Genomic DNA, 14521 nt, shown 5'->3' with positions numbered 1-14521 from the left:
TTGTTTTAAAACTGCTTATTGGGGCTGAAACTACACACCAGAACCACTCTGAATAATGGACTTAAAACGATAAAAACGTAAACATCCATTCAGATTACTCTGTAGATCATAGATATGTGGATAATTAAGACAATACGCCAAAAGATAAGTATTGATACACAGTAACTTCTTTCAGTGGCATTTAGAAGTTGGTGTGATGAAGTAAGACGAGTTCTATGGATGTAATAAAGAAGTTGTTCATCCATAGAACTCGTCTTACTTGATACACAGTGTTCAAAATTAATGTCGAGGTGTCCTTTTTGTTCCCTAATGTTAAAAGTTAGGAGGTCCCTAGATTCCAATATAGTACTCAACATTTGCTGAGGACCAACATGCTCAGTTAAAGGTGCGGTCCTTAGCAACGGTTGAGTAGTATACGACAGGTGAAGACCTCACGGACACAAGAACTCCTTAGTTTTGAACGTTGGCTGCAGAATGAAGTGCATCGTGAAATGTATCATGGAGTGATGGTTGGGTGATGGTGAGTTGTTTCAGCTTCAGTGCTTCTAGAATCTTTCGTCAAGTAATTAGTCTAGATGTGCCAGTTTGAGTTTCCCGTGATACATCTGTCAGTATAAGCTTTTTCTTAACACTCACAGTATTGCTTCACTTTGTTGAAGGCTTCACAGATTCACTTTGCTTCTAGAACAGATCCGTTATACGTTTTGCAAAACAAAATTCACCCACACAGTTTCCTTTCAAAATATGTTGATGCAACTTCTGGAATATCAAAATAATTCAAGACAATAGAAACATATGAAGTAAGTTAAAATTGATAGATACAAGTCTCTGCAGTTTAATTTACACATTTTATTTACGCATACTTTCAAGTGAATTTTATAGTGGAGGGGCTCTCTATGGTGCCACAATTTGTTGTTCAGAGTTACCTCCCTTAGTCATGGGGATCAATGCTCATGATATTAATCACTGAATTGTCTGGTCCAGACTCGATTATTTACAGACTGCCGTCATATAGCTGGAATATTGCTGAGTGTGACGTTAAACAAACAAAAAAACGGGGGGGTGGTGGGTGGGAAGTACACTTATTTCATTGAGGCGAGTCGATTAGCATTATTTAACAACAAACCAACCGACCCTAAGTCATGCCAGGATCTGCTGATCATGTAAACAAATCCCTCATTCACCTTGACTGTTATACTTGGTCATTCGATTGTGTCAATCTGCTCTTTTGTATGATATCTTGTCTCCAAAAAAGGTTCAAATCAGCATTAACAACATAAATATAATTTGTATGTTGAAGTTGAATGTACTTTTCCCTAAGGTGAAAATAAAATAACATAATAGAACAAGATAATTCTTGAAGCTATATTTCAACCACAAAGGAATTATCTATTTAAGTTTTGTATCTGATATGTATTTTGAAAGGAATCTGACCTTTTTTTTTTTAACTTCCCCAATTTAATTTGTGTTACCATGGTTACTGATTTATTTGACATATATTGTGTCCCACAGGATGATAGCAAAGTGTCAGTAAGTATCCATGGCAACCAGTTCCCAGATTGCTTGGTTTGCGAGTTTTGTTTTATCCATTGTGCATATTGAACCTCAACTGATTATGTCCATTGTCTTGGTGTGTAAAGTTGTGATGATTCTCTTCTTCCAATGGAGCGATTTTCAATAATATCGTACTTCAAAAATATTTCTTCGATTTAAAAATTTATGCCCTTAAGATTTCACTGAAAGATTTAATGGTTTTAAGTGGCATTTTACAAGCTTTAATATGAATAAACACAGTGTTGGCTTCCTCAATGTTTAGGTACAGATGCTGGTATTTTTATCAAGCAGGTTTATGATGTTCAGCAGGTGCTTGATGAAGGTACCAGTGCCTGTATGAACATTGTAAACATACTGATAAAGTTACCTGCACCTGACTTACTTATATCACATGGATAAAAATGACTGAAGGACCAGCAGCTATACTGAACATCGTGGCCATGCTTGATGAAGGTACTAGTGCCTGTATGAACATCGTGGCCATGCTTGATGAAGGTACCAGTGCCTGTATGAACATCGTGGCCATGCTTGATGAAGGTACCAGTGCCTGTATGAACATCGTGGCCATGCTTGATGAAGGTACCAGTGCCTGTATGAACATCGTGGCCATGCTTGATGAAGGTACTAGTGCCTGTATGAACATCGTGGCCATGCTTGGTGAAGGTATTAGTGCCTGTATGAACATCGTGGCCATGCTTGATGAAGGTACTAGTGCCTGTATGAACATCGTGGCCATGCTTGATGAAGGTACTAGTGCCTGTATGAACATCGTGGCCATGCTTGATGAAAATACTAGTGCCTGTATGAACATCGTGGCCATGCTTGATGAAGGTATTAGTGCCTGTATGAACATCGTGGCCATGCTTGATGAAGGTACTAGTGCCTGTATGAACATCGTGGCCATGCTTGATGAAGGTACCAGTGCCTGTATGAACATCGTGGCCATGCTTGATGAAGGTACCAGTGCCTGTATGAACATCGTGGCCATGCTTGATGAAGGTACCAGTGCCTGTATGAACATCGTGGCCATGCTTGATGAAGGTACTAGTGCCTGTATGAACATCGTGGCCATGCTTGGTGAAGGTATTAATGCCTGTATGAACATCGTGGCCATGCTTGATGAAGGTACTAGTGCCTGTATGAACATCGTGGCCATGCTTGATGAAGGTACTAGTGCCTGTATGAACATCGTGGCCATGCTTGATGAAAATACTAGTGCCTGTATGAACATCGTGGCCATGCTTGATGAAGGTATTAGTGCCTGTATGAACATCGTGGCCATGCTTGATGAAGGTATTAGTGCCTGTATGAACATCGTGGCCATGCTTGATGAAGGTACTAGTGCCTGTACTGAACATCGTGGCCATGCTTGATGAAGGTACCAGTGCCTGTATGAACATCGTGGCCATGCTTGATGAAGGTACCAGTGCCTGTATGAACATCGTGGCCATGCTTGATGAAGGTACCAGTGCCTGTATGAACATCGTGGCCATGCTTGATGAAGGTACCAGTGCCTGTATGAACATCGTGGCCATGCTTGATGAAGGTACTAGTGCCTGTATGAACATCGTGGACATGCTTGATGAAGGTACTAGTGCCTGTATGAACATCGTGGCCATGCTTGATGAAAATACTAGTGCCTGTATGAACATCGTGGCCATGCTTGATGAAGGTATTAGTGCCTGTATGAACATCGTGGCCATGCTTGATGAAGGTATTAGTGCCTGTATGAACATCGTGGCCATGCTTGATGAAGGTACCAGTGTCTGTACTGAACATCGTGGCCATGCTTGATGAAGGTACTAGTGCCTGTATGAACATCGTGGCCATGCTTGATGAAGGTACCAGTGTCTGTACTGAACATCGTGGACATGCTTGATGAAGGTACCAGTGTCTGTATGAACATCGTGGCCATGCTTGATGAAGGTACCAGTGTCTGTACTGAACATCGTGGCCATGCTTGATGAAGGTACTAGTGCCTGTATGAACATCATGGCCATGCTTGATGAAGGTACCAGTGTCTGTACTGAACATCGTGGACATGCTTGATGAAGGTACTAGTGCCTGTATGAACATCGTGGACATGCTTGATAAAGGTACCAGGCTCTGTATTGAACATCGTGGACATGCTTGATGAAGGTACTAGTGCCTGTATGAACATCGTGGACATGCTTGATGAAGGTACTAGTGCCTGTATGAACATAGTGGCCATGCTTGATGAAGGTACCAGTGCCTGTATGAACATCGTGGCCATGCTTGATAAAGGTACCAGTCTCTGTACTGAACATCGTGGACATGCTTGATGAAGGTACTAGTGCCTGTATGAACATCGTGGACATGCTTGATGAAGGTACTAGTGCCTGTATGAACATCGTGGCCATGCTTGATGAAGATACTAGTGCCTGTATGAACATCGTGGCCATGCTTGATGAAGATACTAGTGCCTGTTTGAACATTGTGGCCATGCTTGATGAAGATACTAGTGCCTGTATGAACATCGTGGCCATGCTTGATGAAGGTACCAGTGTCTGTACTGAACATCGTGGACATGCTTGATGAAGATACCAGTGCCGGTACCAGACATTGTACGGAAAAAAATCACAAAGTCAACTCTGTCTTCATCAATATTTGCTCTGGTCACAGTACATGGATTTAAGGAGTGTCATGAAATTAGAGCAGTGGACTTTGGTCATTATTCATAGTCAAGGTGATATGTTTGCCATACATTATCTGACAATGTGTAGTTGAAATTTGAACACACCTTGTTCAAGGTGAAATAGGGTCATTCGAAATGTGTAGAATTCTTGTGATAATTCTTCATAATTTTGGGCGGATCCAAATCAAATTTAAAATTCAGTAATTCATTCACAAGGAAATGTTTTATAATTTAAGTCTCAGAAACTATTGTGCCGGGTGTACATGTGCCCAAACTAGATGTTTTGGATGGGTCTTGGGCTACATTGTGCTGTGCAGAATCACAAGATTTGCCTTCATTCTTGGTCAGCAGCGTACCTGACCTCAGGGTTAAAAGGGGCACGGGTGGCCCAGTCGTGTAAGGCGCCGCGATTCGCTGTGCAGAGTTGCGTCCCTTAGGCACGCCAGAAACCTATGATCGTGGGTTCGAATCCCGGTTCGCCCCGATTATGTTTCTAGGTTTGTCAGCACCATACCCGTGCTCGTGGGTTTCACGGAAGTGGTAAACGTCTGAGACCTGCATCACTTCGGGCTTCCACAATAGACCGACAAGCCCTGATACACTGTTCAAAGGAGCATTAAACCACATGGCTTTCTTTGTTGTATCAGTGTAGCGTTGATAACGTTCACATCCGCACCTCAAACTGCGCCCACAATTATGTTTCTAGGTTTGTCAGCACCATACCCGTGCTCGTGGGTTTCACCGAAGTGGTAAACGTCTGAGACCTGCATCACATCGGGCTTTCCTCCCATATTAAGCTGACACGCCGTGATATAACTGTAATACTGTTAAAAGCGGCGTTAAACCCAACTCACTCACTCACTCACTCAAACTGCGCCAGCACCTTACTTGGTCCTAACAAAGGGTATCAGCTTCATGCACATATGTTTGGTTGATTAATGCAGTCAATATTTTTGAAAATGCAGGATTTTAAAAGTTGTGCGCCTGTGGACAAGGACTCTAGATCCAGCCAGTGCAATATGCATAGCTTTTGTGAGATATTTACTCAGTATTGCTATCTAGATCCAATGTATGAAATTAAGCATGTCAGTGGGTTCTTGTCATAACCCGATTCTACCCGTGAAGATCCGGGTTAGAATAGGTCTTCAGCAACCCATGCTTGCCGTGAAAGGCAACTGTGCTTGTCGTAAGAGGCGGCTAACGGGATCGTGTGGTCAGGCTCGCTGACTTGGTTGATGCATGTCATTTATCCCAGTTGCGTGGATCGTTGCTCATGATATCAATCACTGGATTGTCTGGTTCAGACTCGATTATTTACAATATCGAATATTGCTGAGTGCGACGTTAAACAACAAACAAACAAAACAAAATGTAACATTATTCTTTAAAGGGATAGAAAGTCATGGTCCCCGGATTCCAATACCAACAAGGACCAAGGACCCCCTTAATTTCCAACACTGCAGATCACATTCAAAATAGCAGCAATTCCTGGAATATTTACTGAATCTTTAAGTCAATTCCTGTAGGTATTTTGGTATGGCAACAAAATCATGACAGTTGTTAATGCTACACAGAAATAAGACGGAAAGAAGCAGGATTTTGTGGCAAAGACCAGGACACAACAGTGATCTGCTACTGCCAGAAAGGAACTGGATTCATTGCTGTTTCTGTCTTGTGAAAAATCCACTGTCCCTTGTTTCTGAACATCCTTGTCTCCATGGCAACAGATTATCAAAAATTGAGCTTGATAATAATCATTTAAAAACTGTTGGAGAATATTTATTTGTTGATAAGAACGAGACTTTATCTATTAAGATATTTCTGCAATAATTTTGGAAAACTTGAAAAAGATATTTTGAATTGTACGAACCCTTGGGAGAAGAGAATTGTCTGTGAATCATCTCCCCTCAATGTTTCATCACCTTAAAGGGACCCTCCATCCCCTCCACCCTGTGGCCAGTGTCAACAAGTGCTGGTATGTCCGCCAGGGTCTCAGGCCGAACAACGATGTATCACATGGATCAAAATGAGCAAAATGTTGGCAGAAATTGAAAATTTTGTACACCTGAGCAGCGATAAGCAGCACTATCTTTAGACTTCAGATTCACTTTACAGTGAATCAAGCATTTCAGAGATGCAATTTAATTGTGAATACAAGTTGGACACCCTAAGAAGCCTGAAATTCTACTTGTCACCGAGATGCATTTATATCATACAGACTGACAGACTAATGTAGATTTGAATGCATTTTAAGGAAATTTTGTACAAAGTAATTGAGGGAGCTTTGGGGTAGCCTAATAGTTAATGTGTTGGCTTGTCATGTTGAAGATCCAGGTTTGAATTCTCAAATGGGTCCAATCTGTAAATCATATTTTTTGGTGTCGGGATGTAAGTTCTGTGTCTGGAATAATGCTAAAAGTACAGTAATATCATACTCACTCACTTACATGGAGCAAAAACCTGGGGACATTTTGCTCATTTTGTGAGATTGTTTGACCTGATGCTGCATTGATTGACATGGCCGGCCCTACCCTTGCCAGTAGTGTACAGAACACGCCTGGCCTGGATCACCGATCAAAGTAGTGAGAACTTAACACGTTGAGATGGTATTGTATGCAGCCTTGAGGAGTAGCCTCGACAAGTAGCCGCTAGAACATTCGGAATGTCTATAGGGAGCGGATAACCATTGATATTTGATCATTTGTTTCTTGAGAAGATTCTGAAAATAATGACTCATTTTTTATGTTCAATTATTTATAAAGTAAATGTATGTGATTCACGTTTGTTTTGATCCAGTAACCAGGTAATATGTTTTTTAGAATATACAGTAAACTATGTTTATAACAAACACTCTTATAACAAACTGACTGATATGACATACTTATATTTTAGTCCCTGCCATTTGTTGAGAAGGGGCGGTTGGGTAGCCTAGTGGTTAAAGCGTTCGCTCGTCACGCCGAAGACCCAGGTTCGATTCCTGACACGGGTACAATGTGTGAAGCCCATTTCTGGTGTCCCCCGCCTCGATATTGCTGGAATATTGCTAAAAGGGGCGTAAAACCAAACTCACTCACTCACTCACTCATTTGTTGAGAAATACTATATATATGCTTATAATGAGTTGGTTATAACCATAGTTTACTGTATAAAAAAGTCAATTATTTTGTCTGTCATTTTAACCTAAAATTTGGAAACAGAAGCATATGTGAATGTAGTTTTGGGCCTTTAATCAATCACAAAAGAAGTTTGAACGTTGGCGATTATGAGAGAATTCATAACAAGGAACTAAATGTTATGGATACAGTATGACCTATTGCTCCTTGACCTCTGTGTAGCCAAGGAGGTCAAGGTCACACCAACACACGCGTGTGAGTGGTGCTCTGTTCTAGGTGATATCATTGAGGGGAAACGTGGTGAGAACAGCCTCAGTTATCCAGTGAATGTCTCCATTCTGTTATGATGCTTATCCTAGTCTTCATCGCTATACATATATTATGGAAATGAGCTTGAAATCAACAACCAATTAAACTGCCTCTTGTAAAATTGATGGCATAGATCTACATTCAAACTTGTTGCCTCAGATGAATGAGACCTTGATACAATCAGTCAAATAAGAGCACTTTTAAAATTCAGTCTTTTCAAAATTAAATTTTTTACACAAATGATACCTCTCTTCGGATAGCCCTGACGATGTAAGGTGACATTTCTATTCAGCCAATTCAGTGTTGAAGCTGATGAAAACATTTTCCTGAGTATTATGTTAGCGGAAAGGAAGTCATACATTCCAAGTTGTAATTAAGATGGTGGCCCAGTCGTCTAAGGCGCCGCGATTTGCTCTGCAGAGTTGCGTCCCTTGGGCACGCCAGAAACCTATGATTGTGGGTTCGAATCCCGGTTCGCCCTGATTATGTTTCTAGGTTTGTCAGCACCATACCTGTGCTCGTGGGTTTCACCGAAGTGGTAAACGTCTGAGACCTGCATCACTTTGGGTTTTTCCTCCCACATTAAGCTGACACGCCGCGTTATAACGAATACTGTTAAAAGCGGCGTTAAACCCAACTCACTCACTCACGCACTGTAATTGAGACATCATGCAACAATGCAATTCTAGTACTGGTAATATGTTTACATTGTCATTAAAGAACAGTGTGATGACATCATAATAGAGCATGGACACAATACACTGGATAACAGGGTGCGTGAGAATGGATGCTAGTTTGTATGACGGCATGATCATAGGAGGCTGGTTCAGCTGAAAATGTTGATATGCATGTCATTTCCTGATTTGTTTCCCTAGGTCAGACTTTCTCAGATGAAAATGTCAAAAACATTCATGATCATTCTCCTGTTTTATTAATTCTGTGTACCTTTGTTTAATCAGAGCTACAGATAAGCAGCGTATTTGCGTAAAATACCCCCGAAAAATATTAAACCCCAATTACTTTCAATTAACTTGCGTACAGAAACGCATGCATTAAATAAAAAACTTAACTGTTTGAAAACAGCACGTGTAAATACCTGATGAAGCTTTTTCAGCATGTGTACAATGGAGCTAATTTCCGATACACAATTACGAGCTAATTTTACTTTCCGAGGCAAGCCTATCAGAACCGTTATATACATCTAAAACATTATTTCATTTTTTTTTAAATCTCAAAATGTTCACTCATTTTGTGTTAAAGTACTAAAACCCAATAGAGTGATGAATAGATGAGTGAAAAAATATTGGTTACCCAATGAAAAATGTAATAACCCAATTAAAATAGAAACCCTAGAGTAAAAACTCAATTGCTCTAAAAGTTATCTGTAGCTCTGTTTAATTCTGACAACTTGATTTTGTGAAAAGGGGCATATTTTCAGGAATTTTCCTTGCATTTCTTAAAGGTTAAAAGTAATACATATCAAATGGTGTTGGGGATGGGGTGGGGATTAAGGGTGTTCAGGTGGGGATTAAGGGTGTTCAGGTGGAGATTAAGGGTGTTCAGGTGGGGATTAAGAATGTTCAGGTGGGGATTAAAGGTGTTCGGGTGGGGATTAAGGGTGTTCAGGTGGGGATTAAGGATGTTCAGGTGGGGATTAAGGGTGTGTGGGTGGGTATTAAGGGTGGTCGGATGGGGATTAAGGGTGTTCAGGTGGGGATTAAGGGTGTTCGGGTGGGCATTAAGGGTGTTCGGATGTGGAGAAGTCTCAGTGGTAGTACTGTTTGAAATCAATCTATCTAAGTGGGTCCCTAGATATTAATAGACTACAGTGCCCAAGGACCTCATTAATATCTAAATACTGGCTAGGAATAGCTTGTTATTATTAAGCTGTTAATTAGAAACATTCGGAATCCATTCAGCCACGTGTGTAGTGTCATGTGTGGGCAGCTATCACCATGATCATCATTAAAATGTAGTCCTTCATCCGCTTTTTGCCGGTTATTTTTTTTTAGTAGAATAGAACCCTTTCCTGGTTGGGGCTTATCAAGGTCAAGGTTGTGGTTTGAGGGCAAGGGTCTCATGTTAATTAGCTTCAGTTTGGTTTCTATCATTTCTCATTCAGTTACTCTCAGTAGGAATTAACTTTTAGCATTGTGCAGCTGTGGGACAGCCTAGTGCTTATACCATCTCACCGACAAGAAGTCCTGGGTTAGGTAGCCTAGTGGCTACAATCCCCTCATCGATCAGACGACCTGGGTTCGACTCGTTGCAGTTTGTGAAGCCCTCTTGGTGATCTTTTCGGATTCTGTTTCAGTACTGCAAACAATTGACTTCACATTTTGTTTGGTCTTTGAGGTTGCAGTGTCTTGTGAAAACATCAACCTTTTCATTATATCATCAAAAGTTGATAGAATTGAGCCGATGTGAGGTATTGCTTTATGAGAGCTGTTTTATGAGGTTAGCTTGGTCAAAGGGAGATAAGAATGTCAAAACCATAATATTACCTCCCTTTGATTATTTGGTCTTTAAATTGAAAATTCAGTTTGAAACAGTTTATACCACTTTTGTGTGGCATGTTTGAACTGCAGTGAAATAGATCTTGTTTGAATCTCTCCTTGGATGACTAATCCCTGACATTTGACTGACTCCTTGGACAGAGTCCCCCTTGTTTGACTGGGTGCTTGTTTGACTATATTCGTGGACAGATGCTCCCGTTGAAAGGTTGACTGTGTCCTTGGATGAATTCCTTTCTGATTCTTTGTGTCCTTGAACAGATAATCCCAATTGTGACATTTGATTGTGCTCTTGGACAGATTCCCACTTGATTCACTGCCTCCATATTCTCCCTTGTTTGACTGTGTCCTTGTTTGACTATATCCATGAACCGATGCTCCCTTTTTTGACATTTGATTGTGCTGTCATTTGATTTGATCCCACTTGTTTGACTGCCTCCATATTCTCCCTTGTTTGACTGTGTCCTTGTTTGACTATATCCTTGAACAGATGCTCCCTTTTTTGACATTTGATTCCCACTTGTTAAATTGTGCTCTTGGACAGATTCCCACTTGTTCGACTATATCCTTGAACAGATTCTCTCTTGTTTAAATGTGTCTTTGGACAGATGCTCTCATTGGAAGGTGGCTGTGTCATTAGATGAATTCCTTTCTGATTTCTTTGCGTCCTTGAACAGATGTTCCTTATTATGACATTTGATTTGATCCCACTTGACTGTACCCTTGGACAGGTTCCCACTTGTTTGACTGTACCCTTGGACAGGTTCCCACTTGTTTGACTGTACCCTTGGACAGGTTCCCACTTGTTTGACTGTACCCTTGGACAGGTTCCCACTTGTTTGACTGTATCCTTGGACAGATTCTCCCTTGTTTGACTGTGTCCTGGGACAGATTCTCCCTTGTTTGACTGTATCCTTGGACAGATTCTCCCTTGTTTGACTGTACCCTTGGACAGGTTCCCACTTGTTTGACTGTATCCTTGGACAGATTCTCCCTTGTTTGACTGTACCCTTGGACAGATTCTCACTTGTTTGACTGTACCCTTGGACAAAATCTCACTTGTTTGACTGTGTCCTTGGACAAAATCTCTCGTTTATTTTTTGACTGTGTCCTTGGATGAATTCCTTTCAGATAAAACTGATAAAACTAATGTTCAGGAACATTACATAGATGTTGTTTGACTTCATCACTGACCTAGTTATATAGGAGAGGCAGTGCCCACCTGGATTCCAAGAGGACCTTAGTAACCCATAATGGTCACATCAGATGAGGAATATAGGGCATGATAGAGACTGGGTGTATGCAGGCATTTAAATACTGAATGGTTTCTAGACATTTCATCTGTTCCTTTGAGTCTTGTCTCCACCGCGCCATGCTGGTGCAGATCAGAATGCCACCATAGTCTTGCATGCATGCAGACACTTTCTGAAACTCTTGCATGTCTTGCACAGATCATCGGTCTTGACTTCATGAATCTATTTTGAATGCATTTTGTATGTATTGAATGTTTGCATAGCTTAGATTTGCATTTCTGTATGTCTTTACATTTTGTAGCTCACCTGACAGGTTGATAGCTTCTTGATAAATATTTGGTTGTTGATTTGTTGTGTATATGTGTAATATTTAGCCAGTTAGCTACCACAGCAGTCTGATATAGACTACTGTCTCCCTGTTCCTGTTTGGAGTTAGAGCTGGAATTGGTCCACTAGTAACTTATGATGTTGTATGACGCAACTTTACTAATCATGTGGTCGCATTGTGACTTGGTTGATGGTACCAGGATAGCCGGGTCATTGCTCATATCAACACTGGCCAGATTGTCAGGTCCAAACTAGATTGTTTACAGACTGTCGACTTACAGCTGGAATATTGCTTTGTGCGGCATTAAGAATTTGTTTAGAATCAAATGTACAAACATACAGACAAATATACGGACCAACTAGCCCTCCCCCATCACACCCTGATCCAGGGACCCACCTAACACTATCCTCAGGAGGGGCGGTCGGGTAGCCTAGTGGTTAAAGCGTTCAATCATCACGCCGAAGACTCAGGTTTGATTCCCAACATGGGTACAATGTGTGAAGCCCATTTCTGGTGTCCCACGCCGTGATATTGCTGGAATATTGCTAAAAGCGGCATTACATCATAGTCACTCACTCACTCACTCACTCACTCACTCACTCACTCACTCACTATCCTCAGGAGAACTTGCTCCCCAGCAATAGACCAATCTTTCTATCCATTGACAGAATGTTTTCAATTGTTCAACAAAAATAATTGAATATGTGTCGCATGAGTTCTTTCTGTTTTCAGGCGTCACTTAATCGGTTTGCTCATGCCATGACCGAGATGCTCAAATATTTCACAGTGAGTTGTCCATTATTCGCAAACAAAATGTCATCAAGAAGTTCAGTTGTTTCCGTAATTATGTAATGTAGTAACTTGTTATTGTAGCTCCCTAGTTGGACAATGAATAGTTTAGTAGGGTTATCATGACACACATTGATACTCATCACAATACTGACAGTCCCATGATGATCCGGTCTTCAGCAACCCATGCTTGCCGTAAAAGGTGACTATGCTTGTCGTAAAAGGCGACTAACAGGATCGGGTAGTCAGACTCGCTGACTTGTTTGATGCATGTTATCGCATACCAACTACGTGGATCGATGCTCATGATGTCAATCACTGGATTGTCTGGTCCAGACTCGATTATTTACACCCCTCTGTCATATAGCTGGAATATTGCTGAGTGCGGCGTTAAACAACAAACAAACAAACAAACAAACACAATACTTGAGCCATCATACAGTATGTACGTTGTTACTTATATCATGCCTTTCTTCTTGTTCATGCGGGGCGGTCGGGTAGCCTAGTGGGTAAGCGTGTGTTCGTCATGCCAAAGACCCAGGTTCGATTCCCGACATGGGTACAATGTGTGAAGCCCATTTTTGGTGTCCCCTGCCGTGATATTGCTGGAATATTGCTAAAAGCGGCGTAAAACCATACTCACTCACTCACTCTTGTTCATGCTACCAACCTCTCTTAATTTTGCCAATAGCTGTAAAAGTGCTGTCTGACTTAAAACAACATTACTCATTCACAAACACACAAAATTCAGCATTTATTATGTGACATTATCTAGCTATCCTGTTTGAGATGCTTCAGCGTCTTACATTATCTGTTTCCAGATACTCATGGACCAGGCGCATCGATCTGTGTGCAAAAATCTCAACAATTTCATCAAAAAGTAAGATGTAGATCATTGAACAAAAATTATTATTCACTCAGGATGCAAAATATTATGTTGAGATTGAAAGCAAATAAATTATATGCGAGTCTTGTGTACCTTTACCACTAGGTAGATGGCAACTCTGTTTTTCGACTTCTGAATATCCAATTTAATAATTAAATTGCATTATTGTGCTGAACGATGTCACTTTTTAATTTTTTTTGTCTACAGTTAATGATTCAATGAGCAGTCTTTGACGTTAATCCTGTGGACATATTTATTGCTAAGAATTATCTTTTTGTGTTCTTTGAAGTAAAAACATCAAAACCGGTGTGCACATTTTGCATAAATCCTGATTTTGACAGTGTGCACTCTGATTTTACTGTTTATACCTCCATAAATGAAAAATATATTGAAGTCAGTTCTTAAGTATTAAATCCTTGTGTATGATAAATAAAGAACAGAACATTGAACATCCAGTTGTATTGATTGTACATAGAGATTATTTTACAAGCATGTATGTCATACTGATTTTACGAAATGAGTGACAGAATTGTTGTATTTCTCAAGGGTAATACATGAATTCTTGCATGAGTTTTGTAAAATCAGGACACACATGTGAGTGTAGTAATTCTTCATTACCCATTATTTCTTAATCCTTTTGATCTCCCCTTAAGAAAATACACTGATCACCAACGCTGTTCTAGAAAACCACAATTTGTTGAATGACATCAACAATCTTCAGCTATGACCTCATTTCCAGTGTAATGTCATTCGACCTTACATCACAATAAGATTCAACGTCACAATATGATTCACGAGAAGTGACATTTCCACTGGTGCACAATTTTTTTTTATGAACTTTTTTTTTTCATACCCTATGGGTAATAAAAGATGATTACGATCTGACGTAGGAATTTGATTGCAGTGACATCAAGAAAGCCAAGGAGACAAAGAAACATTTTGAGAAGATTAGTGACGATATGGACAATGCATTGTTACGGAATGCCCAAGCCTTGAAGAGCAAGCCCCAGGAGTGCGAGGAGTCCCACAACACATTGACAGCCATGAGGTCCTGCTTCGCCCACACGTCGCTCGACTACGTGTTCCAGGTCAGTGTGCGTGTGTCCTCTTGTACTGACCT

The 14521-nt window shown here is 40.7% G+C and overlaps 1 protein-coding gene across 5 annotated transcripts in view; it reads left to right on the top strand.

Annotated features, from left to right (window-relative positions):
* The window catches only part of LOC139471160 (arf-GAP with coiled-coil, ANK repeat and PH domain-containing protein 2-like), a 141131-nt gene that overhangs the window by 38497 nt on the left and 88113 nt on the right, over window positions 1–14521 (top strand). For 4 of the 5 annotated variants that reach the window (XM_071253432.1, XM_071253430.1, XM_071253433.1 and 1 more), the window contains exons 5-8: window positions 1513–1530; window positions 12459–12512; window positions 13337–13395; window positions 14306–14489. In XM_071253432.1, coding sequence (XP_071109533.1) covers window positions 1513–1530; window positions 12459–12512; window positions 13337–13395; window positions 14306–14489 — 315 coding nt within the window. The remainder of the gene's footprint in view (window positions 1–1512; window positions 1531–12458; window positions 12513–13336; window positions 13396–14305; window positions 14490–14521) is intronic. The other variant, XM_071253431.1, reaches the window with a different exon arrangement.

Source organism: Haliotis cracherodii, unplaced genomic scaffold (assembly GCF_022045235.1).
Source record: "Haliotis cracherodii isolate W230 unplaced genomic scaffold, xgHalCrac1.p SCAF_22, whole genome shotgun sequence".
Classification (NCBI taxonomy): Eukaryota; Metazoa; Mollusca; class Gastropoda; order Lepetellida; family Haliotidae; genus Haliotis; species Haliotis cracherodii.
Note: the sequence above shows the minus strand (reverse complement) of the source record. Positions and strands in the feature narration are given on the sequence as shown.